General features: G+C 46.8%; 1 protein-coding gene across 2 annotated transcripts in view; it reads left to right on the top strand.

Annotated features, from left to right (window-relative positions):
• Window positions 1-15,468: 15,468 nt before the first annotated feature.
• The window catches only part of RCAN1 (regulator of calcineurin 1), a 30,580-nt gene continuing 27,996 nt past the window's right edge, over window positions 15,469-18,052 (top strand). Inside the window, exon 1 of one of the 2 annotated variants that reach the window (XM_048494457.1) lies at window positions 15,469-15,724. In XM_048494457.1, coding sequence (XP_048350414.1) covers window positions 15,479-15,724 — 246 coding nt within the window. In that variant the 5' untranslated portion in view covers window positions 15,469-15,478. The remainder of the gene's footprint in view (window positions 15,725-18,052) is intronic. The other variant, XM_048494459.1, reaches the window with a different exon arrangement.

Below are 18,052 nucleotides of genomic sequence, written 5' to 3'. Positions count from 1 at the left end.
GTATAGACCAACAGGGACCTGGTGATAATCTAATGTTTATTGATCTCTTAGCTATACCTGTTTCATTCCTATTTCATTTCTACTATCATAACTAAAGGAATTCAGGCTCTGGCATGCCAAGCAGTGTTAAATTCAAGCCCTAAATCCTGCCTTGGGGAGATGGAACTGCCAATAGTGCATCATTTGGAGGAATTCTTGGGTGATACAAAACAATTAGATGCAAAAAAAATGCAGATTAGGAAACAAAGAAGAGTTTTCTTTCAAACCGTGAAGTGTAATACGGAACATAGAATAAATAAAAGCAAGACAAATGCATCAGAGTAAGGTAAAAGCAAGTATATTATCAGAGTACCTTGTTCCTCTATGACCCGTTCTGCATTGGTCAGTGAAGCGGCTGCACACCAGCATACATGATGCCGGTGGAGTCCCGGGACCGTTCACATGCTCCCACCCGGGCAACCCCAGAGCTGCCACAGCCCACAGAGGCACCTTCACACAGAGGTGCCTCCTGTTTTTTTAAAAACCTATTTTCTCTGACAAGGGGACATGCCCCTGCGGTCATGGCAATGACCCAGGAATCAGAGGGCAGTGTGGGCGTGACGTGGTGGATTTGAAAAACAGCGTGCTGCTGCCTCATTTTGGAGGCAGCAGTCATGCGAACAGTGCCCCAGGAACTGTATTGTATTGAGACTAGAAACAGATTGGAAGCCAGTTAATGGCTTATATCAGGTTATTCTGGCAAGTGGGTCAAAATTCCACATCACACTAGCTTCTTTTTTTTTTTTAACCAAATAGAGTTCCTGAGCCATCTTCATGGGCAGTCCTGCCAATGCTGTGTTACAGTAGTCAAGTCTGGATGTTTCAAGGCATGTGTAACTGTGATCACATCAGCTTTTTGTAGGAAAGGTTGCAGTTAGTGAACCAACCTCAATTGGGGGAGGGCGGTATAAAAATCTAATAAGAAATAAGAAAGAAAGAAAGAAAGAAAGAAAGAAAGAAAGAAAGAAAGAAAGAAAGAAAGAAAGAAAGAAAGAAAGAAAGAAAGAAAGAAAGAAAGATGGATGGATATGGATGGATGGATGGATGGATGGATGGATGGATGGATGGATGGATGGATGGATGGATGGATGGATGGATGGATGGATGGATGGATGGATGGATGGATGGATGGATGGATGGATGGATGGATGGATGGATGGATGGATGGATGGATGGATGGATGGATGGATGGATGGATGGATGGATGGATGGATAGATAGATAGATAGATAGATAGATAGATAGATAGATAGATAGATAGATAGATAGATAGATAGATAGATAGATAGATAGATAGATAGATAGATAGATAGATAGATAGATAGATAGATAGATAGATAGATAGATGTTCTGGCAATTTCTGAAACTTGACTATCAATGTAAATTCTAGAAGAACCTCCAGATTCCATACTGATGGATTAGAAGGATATCAAAATCAATGGTACTGAATGTCACAGAGAGGTCATGCAAGACCAACATCCCATTCAGGAGGACTTCACACATTGGTTGACCAATGTAGGTCACATGACAGGTTGACCAAGGCAGTTGTGCTATTGCCAGGTTTGAATCCAGATTGAAAAGGTTGATAGTCTGTTTTATGTAGTAGTAGTAGCTTGGCCACTATTCTGTTCAAGACTTTCCACAAAAGGGTAGATTAATACTGGTTTATAATTTTTTTAATTTGAGCTGTTTAATGAAATCACTTTTGGGGTGGGGGCTGAGTCATATTATCCTTTTGTAACAATTACAGGCACGGTTCCTTCCTTCGGTGAATGATTACTAATTGGCACCGTCCAGTTGGTCAGACCCTTCCTGGCTGATTTCAATTCATGAATTTTTTTGGTGTAATTGGCATGAGATAGGCCTCACCTTTCTGAATATCCTGTTCATGTTTTCAGGATGAATTAGCTGAAAATATAAACCTGACAAAGAGAAACTTCAGGAATTCATTGTTGCTGCCATAAAGGGAAATCCAAGCTAGATTGGATGCAAATGATTTAATCCACAAAAATTCCTAGCATATTGGTTATAATAGCTGCAGAGTGTTTGACTATTTGTTCCTGGGGGCCAGCTTGTAAAAAGCCTCTTACAGCAGCATTTGGCAACTCTCTGTGGATTTATTTCTCCATTTGCATCAACACCACAAAGTATGCTTTCAAGTGTGTTCTAACCTGTGCTCAGTCAGAAGTTGGCCAAGTTTTCCTCCACCTTTGCTCTAATAATCTTTCTGTGCGTGTCAGGTCACCTGGATGATTTCATGGGGATGGGAGCATAAACTTGTCAGCGGAAAAGTCACATAGAGCAGTCAGAAAACTTCTTTGCACTAAATTAAGGGTAATCAAAGCAGCAGCTTCTGGTGGTAGGGTCAGGGGGGCAGCAGCCAGGACGCCACCAGTCAACTGGCAAATCGCCCTAGCTTGCCCCACCCTCGTTATCCTCCTGTTGCATTGAAACCACCAGACCACAGTCACACAGGCCAGAAAACCCACAGCAGCCAGATGATTCTGGCTGTGAAAGCCTTCAACAATACAAGTAGAGATAGTTTACCATTGCCTTATTCTGCAAAACCTTCCTTGCTGGTCTCCCAGTACTGAACCTACTTGTCTTCTGAGATCTTTTTTAAAATTATTTTTAAAATTATTTTTCAACACTTATACAAAAGAAAGAAAAAAATAAGAAAAGTACAGGAAATAATAGAAGACAGACATAATTACCTCCAAAAAGGAAAGATCTACCCCTCATTGTATTATGTACATATTACAGAATGGATTCCAGTATAACATTTCCTAATTGTTAGAGAGACTTTATAAAGTTTTAAAATCCTTATCATTTATATATTTCTAAGCATTTTTACTAATCCATTAATTATATCTTAAACATTGTTTAATTCCAGACTTCAAGATATTTTGTTTTTACATGGTCAGATCAGGTTGATATGAAAAATAAGGACTCAGTTTCTCCTCAAATTCATCATTTGGACGTCGATTCACAAGATTGGTTAGTTTGCCCATGATAGCATAGTCTCTGATTTTATCATCCCAGCATTCTATTGTGAGGCCTTTATCAGATTTCCAGTTTGCTGGGATTATAACTCTTGCAACAGTCCATTCCTTTTCTTAGAAAGCTTTTCTGGTAGTATACCCAGCAGCACTGTTTTTGCAGTGAAAGGAAATTTAAATTTGATTATCTGCTGAATCCTCTTATATATTTCTATCCAGAACGTCTTGTTTTTTTTACAAGTCCACCACATATGAAAAAAAGTTCCAAACTCTTAATTACATCTGCAGCAGACACCGTTATGTTGTTTAGTCATCTTCTTAATCATTTCAGGTGTCATGTACCATCTAAAAACATTTTATACTAATTTTCCTTCACTATCTGACTTGCAGCGAGTTTAATGTTTTTAGTTCATAATGATTCCCACTGTCCTGTTTTTCCACTGTTGAAAAGTTTTGCATCCATTTTATCATGCATGTTTTTACTTGTTCCATTTCTGTTTCCATTTTCAGTAGAATCTTATATATCCTGCCCATCATATGTTTCTGTGTTATGATCTCTTTTTCAAAATCTGAAGTCCATAGTTTTCCATTCTATGAACTTAATTATCTCTTAAGTCATTCTAGATGAAATTTGAAAATATGTCAACCATTGTATTTTGGTTGTTGTGGGTTTTCCAGGCTGTGTGGCCGTGGTCTGGTAGAACTTGTTCTTAACATTTCACGTGCATCTGTGGCTGGCATCTTCAAAGGTGTATCACAGAGTGTTTGTTACACAAGTGTCTGTTACACTAGTCTGGTGTAACAGACTTCTCTCTGTGATACACCTCTGAATATGCCAGCCACAGATGCAGGCGAAATGTTAGGAACAAGATCTACCAGACCACGGCCACACAGCCCGGAAAACCCACAACAACCAGTTGAATATGGCCATGAAAGCTTTCCACAATATATTGTATTTTGCTTCCTTTTGTATTTTGCTTAATAAGCTCTCTCTATGGGAGATCCTGGGAGCACTTCTCTGAGGCTCCTGAGACGAGGCACCATCTTCCTGGACTCTTGTCTTCTGAGATCTGATGAGATTGGTCTATACCATGCTGCCTTCCCTCCCTCTCTGTACATAAAATAAATTTAAATCCCTATCTGACCCATGGCTCTAGTATGTCACATTACAAGGACCTTAACTAATAAGTTCAATACAAGAAATGTTCAAGAGCAATACAATGAATTTTCAAGGGCAACACAATTCATAGATTAGCAGTGTTTACTTATTACAATTCAAATACTTGTTAGAGACAGGTAAAGTTGATATATGAAAGCTGTTCAAAATTAGCTTTGCACCAAGAAGAGGAATGTAGGGCATTAATACAGACAACAGCTTCACAGTGTGGTAACTCTGACTTTTTACAGAGGTTATTTTGGTTTCATAATAGGAAGCAATCTGGTGTAAATTAGACATTGTTAAGTCCCACTTGTTTAAGCAGGAGAGTAAAGCATTTTCTTTGCTATTTCACATTGCTTCAGTTCAGACATAATAGAAAACCTCCGTCTAATTAATGTTACCATGGTATATTTGATTTTCAAAATGCAGGCCACTCTTGTCATCAGTCCAAGATCTGAAACTGCTATAGTTTGAAATTGGTTTATTAATCTCAGTTAGTAGTTGTAGTCTTGACCCACGAGGCCCCAATGAAGAGACGAGACGCGGAGATTTCATCTGGTGGAGAGAGCCAGCAGCAGGAAGTGCGGGATCCCGTGATCCTGGCAACTCTGCCGTGTGCTCGCCCCTCACACCTTTTATTAGGGTTTCAATGGGGGCGTGTAAAGGGGTCGGGCAGGCGGGAGAGCGGGAGAGCTGGGAAGAAAGGCCGGAGAGATCATCATGTGATGCATGATCTCATCCCGGGACTGCTACGATGGCAGGAGGAAGCATCGCTTGTCTGGGTCTAATCCTCACCTGAGGGCAAGGAGCCCTTTGTCCCTTTGTATGAGGACATTCCTGGTGATCGTGGAGCCGGTGGAGTTCATGACCCGGGTGACTCAATGGGAACGGGGTTGGGAGGCCGTGGTGTGCGCTCGGAGAGCGTGAGCCGGCACCGGCATGCCAGGGCTGGCTCTTTCTACGGTTCATCAAGGGGTTCGCGTGGCTCACCCCTACATCTCCCCTATTTTCTTATGTTTTAGGAAGGAGGCCGTGATTAGTTGGGGCAAGTACTTTAGGGACGCTTGCTTCCCCAGGAGCCCGGCCCTCCAGTTGGCTGGAAGTTGAGTTGTGTGTGCAACATGAGGACTTGGCGGATTTGTGACGCATAAGGGGAAAGTCAAAAGGTTTTCTTACACAAACGTTACAAGCAAAAGCAGATATACATTGAACAAGACAAGACCCGACAATGAGGCATACGATCAAACCAATGAAGAATTGTACAATAGCGCTCAACCATCCTCCTGGCAGCCAACTCCAAAGGGCTGACCACCAGTGGGGCAATATGTCGTATTTCAGATTAGATACAACATCTTGTAGTTCACGCACTTTCATATGGATCAAGTGGGAATTATCAGAGAGATTAAAACAACACATATTATGTACATTCTCACAACCTTGGTGATGCATTAACAACAAATAATCAATAGCGGCAGCTCCATTGGTTCTAAAGTCACTCTTGATCGAAAAGTTCCCAAGGTTGCTTTCGAGGCCAGGAGCATCCAAGAGCAGTGGAGGTGGAATTCAATGGACTTCGCGAAGGGCACAGAGCCAGCCGGCCAATAGTCTTAGCTGCTATAGGATTGGCCGTAGTCCTGGGACTTTCCCACCAGGGAGGTTGGGCGTAGGGAGACATACTTCGGCTTTGGAGAGAGCAACCGCTGGCCACTCTGGCAGGAAGGGTCGAGGAAAAGAGCCGGAGCGGCAACTGGGCGCTTTGAGCTCCCGGGGAAGAGCCTGAGGCAGGACGATGGTAAAGGCGGACTAAGGCAACAAAGAGTCCCGGCGGTGAGGTGAGCGGGGATGTAGTTGAAAGGTTCCTCTCCCCGCTAAAGTCCAGAACCAGCCCTTAGGGAGGGAGGGGATGTCTCGTGATATATGGGAGGGAATGTCCTCAACATGTGTACGCAGTTCCAGTTGGCCGAGCCGGTGACTGGGCTCGGGCCAGTTTCCTGTCCCCGCCACATCAGCAATGCGAGCGCCAAGTGTTGGACTACGTGGGTTGGCGACGGTTTTGGGTGATGATGAGAGAGGGCGCCGGTGGGGATGGGTTTGAATTCACCTTGTGGGTCCCCAGTCGGCGCTCATGGAGTAAATCGGGATAGATGAGGCGTTCATGAAAAGGCACTCAGGCCAGACTCTTCCAGGAAATCTCCAGGGGTTTGCAGACAGGGGAGTAGGCAGGAGCTTCAGCAAGCTTCCCACCCCGAGATATTGGCCCAGTGGCAGAAGGATGAAAGCGTGCCTGGCAGCGACAGCCAACCCGGCTCCCAGATGTTGACTTGGTTGAGCTCCAAAAGGGGCGTGACCGAAAGCGTCACCGGCAAGAAGGCAGCAGAGCAGGCAGATGATGGTGACTGGGCGGAGTTTGCAGTGATGATCACAAAAGATGGCAGCAGGAGACCCTTGGGTGTCTTGGGGGCATGCTCCTTGCTGTTGCAGCAGCTCACCGAAAGCTTGGCCTGTGTCGTTGCCTTGACGTCTCCTCAAGTCATCTGGGTCCCTCAAAGCCGTTCTGGCGCTGGCGCGGATTCCGTCGGGGGGGCCACGGGACCGGATCTTCCAGGGAGGAGTCCGCTCCATCTCCGGGATCGGGTTGGTTTCCTTCTGGTGCCATTCCATGGGTTGGCTGGACATGGCGAAGCTGGAATCTACTAGGGACCTGTAGGGAGAGGGATTGAAGCATACCCCTTTCCCCAGGTTATGAGAGGGGCCGGGCCCTGCCAAGCTTGGTCTTGGCTTTGGTGGGCCTGGGTGTGTGAAGGAGGCTCTGATTGCCTGAAGTGCCTCTTCATGAGGGGCAGGTTAAATTTAAGTGAGTTCAATTCAGCAAAGGGGGGGCCAGGGGCCACCTATTCCCCTTTCTTTAGTTTGTTTGGACATAGGACAGGGGGTACGAAGGGCAGACAACTCCTATGGAGAGTTGGCTTCAAAGACGTCATCAGGATGCGTCAGAGCGATGGTCCGAGCCCCTAAAGAGAGGAGGGGCGAGTGGACCGTCAAGGGATTGTGGGTATGCATATCTAATTTGCAGGACAAAAAGGACTTTGGGGGTGCGCTCAGAGAAGGGGGGGTATCAGAAGAGCAGGGCAAACACACACTTGTGGGTTGGTCCTCGGGACAAAGGATTGGGGGAAGTTCCATCTTAGGGTGAATGTACTTACCGTGACCACAAGTGCAAAAGCAAACATGGCGTTCAGAATTTTGGATCGCATTTGAGTATCTTGGGGAGATGCCGCCCGCCGAAACCACTCCTTAAGGGGCGGTTTCGGCTAAGCGCCTGGCCTAGCATGTGGTACTGAGAAAGTTGGCAGTGCGCCGAATAAGATGCCATGCACCGGGCGACCACAACCCAAACAGGTTGTGAGTAGGTGCAGATGGCGGCGGCCTCCCCTTAACTTGGGGCCTGTCCTGGCAGTGCTGCGGTACCAGGACGGGCCCAGATTTTAATCCAGGGAGGGCCAGTCAGCCAATTGGCCCTCCCGCCTTTGCTGGTTGAGAAAATAGAGCGAAGTGAGAGAGAAAGAGGGTGTTCCAGAGCGGGGGCTCTGGGGTGGAGGTAGGAAACGCAGTCAGGGCCGGGGGGGGATCTCAACGTGGCCAGCTGCTATTTGTTCTTCTTCTGGGTAGCGGCCATGGTGGGAGTGGATTTATCCATCCCAGACTAGGGTCGTCTTGATCTGACTCATGAGATCCCTTCCCCACAAGTTGACGTGGATGTCCAGAACGATGGGGCGGACTGTGAGCTGGCGCTCAAGTCCCGGGTTGCGGACCGTGAGCGGGCGGACGCTCCGTCTCGCGGTCTGCTTTCCCCCCACCCCCCAGATGCGCGGGCAAGCCTCTGTTGGCCACTGATCAGGCCACTCGGCTGCTCTGATGACGGTCACGTCGGCGCCAGTGTCCACAAGTCCCTTGAATGGACACCCTTCCGGCAAAGATGAGTCTCCGATGCAGGCCGGGAGCTGCATCGATGCAGCGTCTCTACTGCCGCCACGGTGGTGCCAGCCGTGCCTTGATGGCGACTTGGGCTCGTGGCCTTTATTGAGTCGGCGGCAGGCAGCATGTGGGGCAGGAGGATCAGCTGTGCGCAGCTGGTTCCGCTGGGCAATTCCTGCGGGATGTTTGTCCACACCTGAACATGAACGGCTCCTTGGTGTGTAGAGTCGATGACTCCCGGGACGACAAACAGTCCCTGCTCAGCGGCGGAGGCCTTGGGCAGAATTAAGCCGACAGCCTCCGGGGGGATGGGATTGCTGTACTGGGTTGGAGCGACAAGAATCTCATGGGGGAACTTGAGGGAGAGAGGTTGGGTGTAGGTAAGAGAAATGCTACGGGAAGGAGGTGGTTTGGGTTCAGGCCTCGGTTCTTGGGGTCGGTTCAGTATTCTCCTCCTTGGTCCTGGGCTGGGGAGAGGCCCGGGTAGGAGTTTCCTGACAGGCACTCGCTTCTCCAGTGAAAGCCCTCCCGGCATCGGGGGCATTTGGTCCGGGGCTTTCCTGGGGGCCTTTGTCTCCCAGGGGAGAACCCCCCTCCGTCGGGGTTGTAAGCCCCCCCACCGGGCGACCTACAGTCCCTCTGGAAGTGTCCCCACTTGCCGCAGTTGAAGCACTCGTCTTGGGGCTGTCCCCGGGTGGTGGAGAGTGCTGCGGCTAGGAGGCTGGCCTGATGGGCGGAAGATCCAATATCCTGGCAAGCCTTAAGCATGTCGGCCAGTTCGGGGTTTTTTCCTAAGCCCGTGATTGCTCTGCGGCACTCAGCGGAGGCGTTCTCTTTGGCGAGGCGCATGAGGAGCTCATGTTTGGCTGCGTCGTTGTCAACTTGTCTCTGCAGGGCCTCCTGGAGCCTGTTCAGGAATTCAGCGTAAGGCTCCTGAGGCTTCTGCCGAACGTTGGAAAAGCTCTGGGTTGGCTGTCCGCAGCTGGCACCTCTCACAAACGCCTTGTAGAAGCAGTCCAGAGGCAACTCTTAAGGGGTGGCCTTCCAGCAGGACGATCTGTGCGTTGGGAAGGGCGAAGACTTCAGAGCCATAGAGCTGCTTGGCCGGGCAGTATAGAGCACTGCCAGAGGCTGCCCCTCTGCTTCATGCATTGTTAGGCGGTATTCGGCTTTCCCAAACAACATATTGGCGCAGGGTTCAAGAGCATGTGAAAAGGGGTTTTCCAGTCCTCCGGAACCATTACGTGATTCCGTATGACTGCTTCCCCAACATGCATCTCACATAGGGGCTGAAAGTGGATCCCCATCGTCCCGTATTGCCTTTGGCGGAGCTCAGTGCGACAACGTTAGTAGCCTATGGGGAGGCGATACTTCGACAACTTCGGCTGGATGACCGCCGTCCTCCCCCACGTGGGTCAGTGAAGTAGGCTGGGCAGACGGCGAGGAGGTCGGCATCTCGTCTTCCATCAGGAGTTTCCTTTCTCTGCAGATGCGTGGGTAATACAGCTCTGCTAGAGTTTTGAAACTTCGCCGCATTACGTGGGCATCGGCATCGGAGGTCGCGGTGGCTTCGAAACGGGAGGGGGAAGCGGAGGCAGAAGGAGGAGCGAAGGAGGAGGCGGCAGGGCCGCGAGAGCACGAGCGGGAGAGTTTGAAACGGGAGAGGGAGCAAGTGAAACGGGAGAAGGACAGGCGTCCTGCTTAGTGGATAGAGAAAGTTCCGGGCTTGAAACTGTAGGTGAAAGATCAAAAGGAGGGAGATCCATGGCAAAGACACCGTGGACCTGCAGGCTGATGGCGACATAACACTGTCTCCACGTCAGTAGCAGTGACATCAGCGCGCGAGGCTCTCTATGCAGAGTGCGCCCGATGTTTTCCCAATCCTTAAGATTGAATGTTTGTGCATCATGCGAAACCAGTTACTACTGTAGGGGTGAGCCCGCGAACCCCGCAGAACCGTAGAAAGAGTGCCTGGCATGCCGGTGCCGGCTACGGCCTTCCGGGCGCACACGCTCCCCCAACCCCCGTTCCCCTGTGAGTCACGGGTCATGAACTACCCGGCCTTTCTGGGTACCATGGACATTGCCTATCAATCTCCTCAACCAATTCGCGCAGCTCCCCTCTCTTTACGGAGACCCTGCCGCGTTTCGCTAGCGCTTTCAGCTCGCTAACGTGCTTGTCAAAAGTCGCGGCTTTGCTGTAACAGCCCATGCTTACCGGGTGGTTGCGTCCCGGGACGAGAGAGTGTCCTAGAACGAGAATCTCCTGGATGCGCCCGATCCAGCGGACGGTGCGGTACCGAGGGGATGGGTCCCTGGATGCTGATCCAGCCGGACGCATCGGGTACCGAGAAGCCCTTTCCCGAGGCGCACGGTAAGCACGGCGGAGGTTCGAGGATTCCCGGGTTTCGGCACCAGCTTGTAGTCTTGACCCACGAGGCCCCAATGAAGAGACGAGACGCGGAGATTTCATCTGGTGGAGAGAGCCAGCAGCAGGAAGTGCGGGATCCCCGTGGATCCTGGCAACTCTGCCGTGTGCTCGCCCCTCACACCTTTTATTAGGGTTTCAATGGGGGTGTGTAAAGGGGTCGGGCAGGCGGGAGAGCGGGATGTCGGGAGAGCGGGAGATCATCATGTGATGCATGATCTCATCGGGCTGCTACGTGCAGGAGGAAGCATCCTTGTCTGGGTCTAATCCTCACCTGAGGGCAAGGGCCCTTTTGTCCCTTTGTATGGGACACCTGGTGATCGTGAGCCGGGTAGTTCATGACCCGTGACTCACAGGGGAACGGGGGTTGGGGGAGCGTGTGCGCCCGGAAGGCCGTAGCCGGCACCGGCATGCCAGGCACTCTTTCTACGGTTCTGCGGGGTTCGCGGGCTCACCCCTACAGTAGTAACTGGTTTCGCATGATGCACAAACACAGAAATAATGGCTTGTTTTCCCAATGCTGATCCTGGGCATTCTTTACCAACAGAGTTACCTAGACTAAGGAAAGGCAATGAAACCAGCCTTGGTCAAGACAAGCCAGGATATGAGCAATCTCTTGCTGGCTGAATCCTTGTTTCACAAATAAACCACCCTTAAAGAAAATGGGTTTTGAGCAACAACTGAACCAGCCATGGAATAAATGGGACAAAGTGCTTTTTGTTGGCTGTGTATAGAGCATGTATAGACAATTCTTAGATAACATTTCACATTCTAGCTGCAGGGAACATACACGTCTTCTTTCAAGTTCCAACTTACTGGTATTTGAAAACTGGCACTTACACAGCGAATCTAAAGTTGATGGTGAAAAGCAGATCTTCTGGTACTTCCATTGCTATTAAGATCCTGAGTACTGCATGCTTGTGTAGCCCCTAATGACAAGTTTTCTTTTTGTCTTTTAGAAATGGTTTTATTTCTTCAGTTTTTTCTGTTCTTTCCAAGAAGCATATTTTTCTGCTCTATAATTTGAGTGCTCATATATTCAGTTAAAAGGATCACAGAGGAACATTCAGTACAGCTAACTGTTTAAAGAGCTCTAAATTTTGGCACAACTGTAGCAATAACTCTAAATTCTGACACAATAGTGGCTTATGCAAACTTATACACAAGTGACACTCATCCAGTGGCTCACATGGCTGCTTGACATGCTATCTTTGGACTTCCCATCTTCCAGGAAAGTAAACAAGGGCATTGTTCAGCAGACCTTGTGGTTGGCTTGTGGATCCCACCATGAAATAGCCGCTGCTGAAGTGACTGGAAGATGAAAATATGAGCATCATTCCAAGGATGGTAGTAAAGGACATGTCCTCTCCATACCTCTTTACAGCCTCTATGATTTCTTCCTAGCAACCAGAGAGTTGCTGGGAGGAGAGCAAGCTGGTTGCAGAGAAAAGACAACCACTGCCATGAGAGCTATGCAAGAAAAGAGCAAGTTGGCCATAGTGAGGTGGTAGCAGTTTTGCTCTCTCTTCTCCACAGCCAGCTGGTCTTCTAGCAGATATTTTAGCAATTTCACCCTAATCTGCTTTGCCTTATGCTGGGGAGACAGCAGGAAGGAAGAGAGGGAAACCCCTTCTCTAACTCCAGCTACAAAAGAGATAGTGAGACTTCAACATTGATGGGAAAAGACTATCCTGCAAGAACAGAGATATTCCAGCAATTTAAAAAGCTATTATTACATACTTAATAGTTATGTTGGATGCTATTGTATTGTGTGTTTGGTAGCGTGGCACACAAGGCATACAGAATTCGCATGGCTGTTTGGGATGCTGATAATTTCAGATGTGGCTCTCTGCAAGCCATGAAGTAAGTGCCAGTGTCGTTCAGTATTCTGAAGTATCTAGATATGAGCTATAGGAATCAGATTGAGGTGTACTCAACCTGTGCACTGGCACCAAGCTCTGGTCAAGGATGGGAATTGCAAGGAATCCAGACAAACTAACAAGAAAGCAATAGCAAATAACTTACGTGGAATTTCTCAATCCCTATAAAAAGCTTTTAGAGCAGGCATTTTTTTAACAACTGTGAACATTTTTATTTCATTGTATTCTATTACACTGTAGAACATTTCTACTTCAGCAGGAACAGGTCAGATATAAACACACAGTACAATCTTACACAGAGTTAGAGCCTACTAAATCAATGGGCTTAGAAGCACATGAGTGTTTGGGACTGCACTGGTAATCTTGTAAGATAAATAATATGTGCAGGTTACAGTTCATACCAAAATTTAGGGAAATTATGATATTGGAGAATTATGTTAATATGTTTTATGCTTCCTCCTTGGCTGGTGGTGAAAAATGTCAGCAAGTTGCAACCAATTTATAGAAGCCCCACAGCTCCCAGTAGTACAACTCTTCTCCATACTACAGATATCAGCACTCCTGGTGAAAATGACTACTTTGGAGGGTGGACTCTATGGTATTACATCCTGCTGACATCCCTCCCCTCCCAAAATTACACCCTCCCCAAATCTTCAAGAATTTCCCAATCTGGAGTTAACAACTTCAGTGCTGCATCTACAGTGGACTGGAAGGAGCCCTATAAGCAAACTGTTAATATATCCTTAAACATTGATCATTTATAATATTGTGTTCCATGTGTAATGCGTAAAGCTTGGCTAAACAACTGCAGCTAGAAATCTCTGCTATGAACAAGGATACAATTTGTGGATCATGTTCTCGGGTCCCCCCTCAATAAGCTGATTAGGGACAATCAGTTCTCTTCCCAGCTGTTTAAATTAATCCTTCACAAGATGGAAGCAAGGTATTAGTGTAAGCACACAGAAGAAAAAATTAAACATTTTCATTAACATCAAGCACATCAGTTATCCTTTGCTTTTTAATGTCGTTATTATTTAAATAGGTGTTGTTGTTTTTTTGCATTGCTGTTCACAAGCTTCCAGTATGTGTGTACAATGGAGTTGTCTTCTTGTGGAGGGTTCTGAGAAAGCTTAACCAACCTGCAACATCCTATCTAATTCAAAACCTCATAGTGTGAATACAACATTCAACGTTGTCAAAGATAGCAGAAATTGCTCAGGCACTTCAAATTCTAAGACTGGCAGTGGCTATCCAGGGTCTAAGTGAGAGGACAGTCCTGTGTTCCAGGTGAGCTTTAGTTTTTCATGGGTGTATGGTTTCTAATCAGCCACGAGGTGGTACTGTTTACTTATCTGTTTATGAGAGGAAGCAACTTGTTACAGCTGTGATTTATTGTTTGGTGCCAGCAAATTTGCTTTTTGTTTCATGACAACTTGTTGGTATGTGCAAGTGTCTGCCACACTCAGTCATAAAAGGGTTAACTGTACATAAACAGGATGCTGAGGTGATATTATAATGAGCTGATCTATTGATTTCCAATTGGTCAGTCAGATAATCATTGCTTATGTTAGTGAGCAGGTACATCAGAAGGTATAACTTGTTTTCTTTGTTTGCATAGAAGTTCACATGGACAGAGAGAAGAAACAGAGCAGTACAACATTTATTCGTTTTATTCCATGTAACCCTACCCCTTTTAAATTAGTAAAAATGTATATAAAGCAACTCAAGGTATCTCTGGCTCTCTTCTTTCCCACTGGATGCTGCTTCCACATATCTGCTAACAAGTATCTCTTTTAATCGAATACCCTTCACAGCTGCATGATTGGCAATGGGGGTTGGGGGTGTTAGATTCCGTTTTTTCCTTCCGTGTAGATTTTAAAAAATAAGAAAGAAAAAGCAAAGACATACGGCCAGAGAATTGTACTACAGCAGACAAGGACAGGCAAGTGTGGTTTCTCTCGGCAGCGATCCCACAGTTCTGACATGCCTTCCTCTTGGACAGAGAACAACATGGGGTGCTAACCTGAGAAATCATGACATATGTTTCAGCTGCTCTATTTACTCTGCTTTTCAGAACCTGAGACTGTTAAATACTATCCACATTATGGCTGTGGAGACAGAAACATCGGGTTTATAGACTTGAGTATTTGATTGTACACTAATTCACAGATTGCGACTGTATGCGTCCATCTCAGAACTTCCTACCTATACAGTAAATGTTGCGGATTGTGTTTTAGATTATCAACTACGTGGTGGTGGCGTCTGCTAATCGATGTGATATCAGAATTGTGATGAGAGGAGTCCTGAAGTACTTCGTGAAATGAAATATTGTTTTATATCTGTTTTATTTTTAATGTTTAACTCTTAACTATCAGTTAACTAAACAATACAATAGTCACAGTAGCGAGAAGGGAGGTCTCGAGGTACAAGAATAGAAAGTTACAAATCCCAGAAATGTTTGAGTTGTATGTCTAAATCAGCAGCCGGTTAGAAGCAAGTAACTAGCAAGTCCCAAAGCTCTGTAATGACAAAAAATGAGACTTACAGAAAAATACAGTTTCAGATATTTTTATGGTTCACTTGAACTATGATCCTCTGAGACTTTTTAAAAGTTTCCTTTACCATTCACATTCAGATGTAATCTCTTTTGGTAAAACATCGCGGAACTCTCAAATTATACTTTTTTAAATGCAGGCAATTTAGACTAAATATAGGCGGCTCTTCGTGGGGCTGCGAACTGAACGGAAGGGGGAAGGACAGACAGTGCCCTAATCAAAGATGGCTACCGTTGAGACAAGGCAAAATGTCTCATTAGCTTGAGTCACACTTCGAGGCATCAGCAGTTACCAACCACGGCCATTGCAGCTTCAGGCCTACTGTCGCGGAGGGGAAAGGGTTAAGCCAGAGCCGACGGTGGATTGGTCCCTCTTCCGTACGTAGCGTCTGACGCTAACTACCGGGCCTTGTTCCACCCCTGGCTCCGCCCCTCTGCTCCCTGGCATGGACGACCGGGGGGGCGGTTGGAGGGACGACGAGAGACCCTGCGAGGAAGGGGAGCGCGAGCAGGCGGAAGCGTTCGAAGGAGAGGTAGTTGGGCTCGCCGGGGCCGCGGCGGCGGAGGCGCTTGAGTCGGACTGGTCTTTCATCGACTGCGACATGGATACGGTCTCGCTGCAAGACCTGCCCAGTGCGCTCATCGCCTGCAACCTGCCTCTGGGAGTCTTCTTTGGCGACGGCCCGTGCAGGGTGGGTGGCTTGGCGGGACGGGAAGGGACGGGACGGGACGGGACGGGTGGACGGCTGCTCTGACTATTGGCAGCACCGCCTATTATTTAGTTACGTTTTAATAAAGGGGGGATGGGGGGATTCCTTCAGTGGACTGGTAGCATGGTGCAATCGTATGCAGCAGCTGTGGCATGCTGTTTGTGGTACTGTTACATTTTGGAGTCACTGTATGGGGCATCCGTGTTCTGGAGTTTGGTTCAGCCCACGTCCTTCTTTTAAATCGGTTCTGTGTTTATGTAAACCTTTTATTTAGGATCTAGGGTCTCTTAATGGTGCTTGGTAATATTATTTGTCTGCTCTTAAAGCCAGAAATGTGGGCCCCGATACCTTTAAATACATCTGCCCAGTCTCCTTGGTTGGATGACATACCATGCGTTAGAAATGTATTGGGGCTATGATTTTTTAAAATCTTCCTTGGGATATATTTGACTTATGGGAGGAAGGCAGCTGGGCAGGACTATGTACCCATGTTCTCCTGACAATCCCAGAGCTGACTGGGACTAGTGCAGATGTTAAATAACATATGTTTGTACTGTAGCAATTATGTGGTGTGTGTCAGCCAGTGTGGTCCCTTGACCTGTATGGATGTTTCCCAAGCCCGAAGACCGCAATTTTGCTTGTGGGGCAGGATGGATCTATTCGTTTAATATCCGTTTTGGTACACTCTGTGCAAAAGCAGTGAAGTGGGCACAGCCTTTTGGGATTCTTTGTGAGTTAAATTATGGACTCTAGTTATTGTTTGTGATTAATTGTGTCCTCCAGAGCACCATCTCCAGCATGTGGCTTATCATTTGGCCATCAGTGCTGGCAGATGAAGAGGCAGTTGTGTTGCATCCGAAATACGCACTTGGATTCTCATAGCTTTAGGATCCATGGAAACAAAAAGCTGCCATTGTGATGAGTCTTGAGTGTGATATGTAACCAAGTAAAGAGCCTTGCATATTGGTGGTGTTATATGCATAAGGAGGGAGCATATGCTTGCTGGAGGGGGCAAGTGCTTCATAACTTTTTTCTGTGTGCACAGTACACTCTGTGCACCCTCTGCCCTACAAAGAGAAAAGTACAGTGCCTAAAACTTACTAAAGTAATCTCTTTTTGATTTTAGTCCTTTGATGTTCAGGATCCTCTTTCTGCAGCAGAAGCATTATACCATATGGGCAAAACTACTGACTCTTTCAAAAAGTAAATTTATGGTGAAGTTTGTAGACATAAGGGTCTTTTGATAAAATTTATAATTGTAGTCTTTTCTGTCATAGCTAATAGTTTCATGACTTCTTATTACACTGCTTATTAGATGTCATGAGTACACTCAATAGCACAAACCTGTATTTTGGGGGAAAATATTTATTTGTTTATTTTATTAATTTTTATACCACCCCTCCCCTTTCAGGCTCTGGACAGTTCACAACAATTCATAAAAACCGCATAGACTACAATGAACTATAAAAAACTGTTGTACATAGACATTTATAACTGTATAAAACAATAGATTCATTTAAAAATCTGTACTGAGATGGCAGAAAGTATTTCATATCCAATGAGCACAGATAAATCTTAAGAGAGAAGGAGGATGGAGCAAAGAAATTACCACCTAATAGAGAAGGTGGCAGTGAGGAATGGTGAGGGGGGAGGCTGTGGATGGTAACCAGTACTGCCTCAACCATTTGCCTGGTGGAACAGCTACATCTTACAGGCCCTGTGGAACTGTGTTAGATGCAACAGGGCCCTGCTCTCATCAGACAGAGAGTTTCATCAGGCCAGGGCTGAAAAAGTCCTGGTCCCGGTTGAGGCCAAATTAATTTCCCTTGGGCCGGGGACCACAAGTAGCTTATTATCTGATGAATGGAGCATCCACTGGGGGACATAACAGGAGATAGTTTCAAGGTATGTTGGTCCCAGACTGTGTAGGGCTTTGTACTAAAACTTTGAACTTGATGTGGCACTCTACCTGCAGCCAGCCCAGCTGGCAAAGCACAGGTTGAATGTGTGTCACTGTTGCATTCTGGACCAGCTGGAGTCTCCAGAGAAAGAATAAGGGTAGCCCTGTGTAAAGGGAGTTGCAGTAATCTAGCCAAGAGGTGACTGTTGCATGGATCACAGTAGCTGAGTCAGCTTGAGACAGATAGGGTACAAACTGTCTTGCTTGGTGGGTATGATAAAATGCCATACAAGTAGCATTATTCACCTGGCACTCCATTGATAAGTAGTCTAAACTCTTGTCTAAGCTCTTGACAGATGACACAGGAACTAGCTGCCCCCCGACAAGTGATGGTTGCTAACAACACCCTA

The sequence above is a fragment of the Sphaerodactylus townsendi genome, linkage group LG04 (genome assembly GCF_021028975.2).
Source record: "Sphaerodactylus townsendi isolate TG3544 linkage group LG04, MPM_Stown_v2.3, whole genome shotgun sequence".
Classification (NCBI taxonomy): domain Eukaryota; kingdom Metazoa; phylum Chordata; class Lepidosauria; order Squamata; family Sphaerodactylidae; genus Sphaerodactylus; species Sphaerodactylus townsendi.
This window is presented reverse-complemented; position numbering and strand designations above follow the sequence as displayed.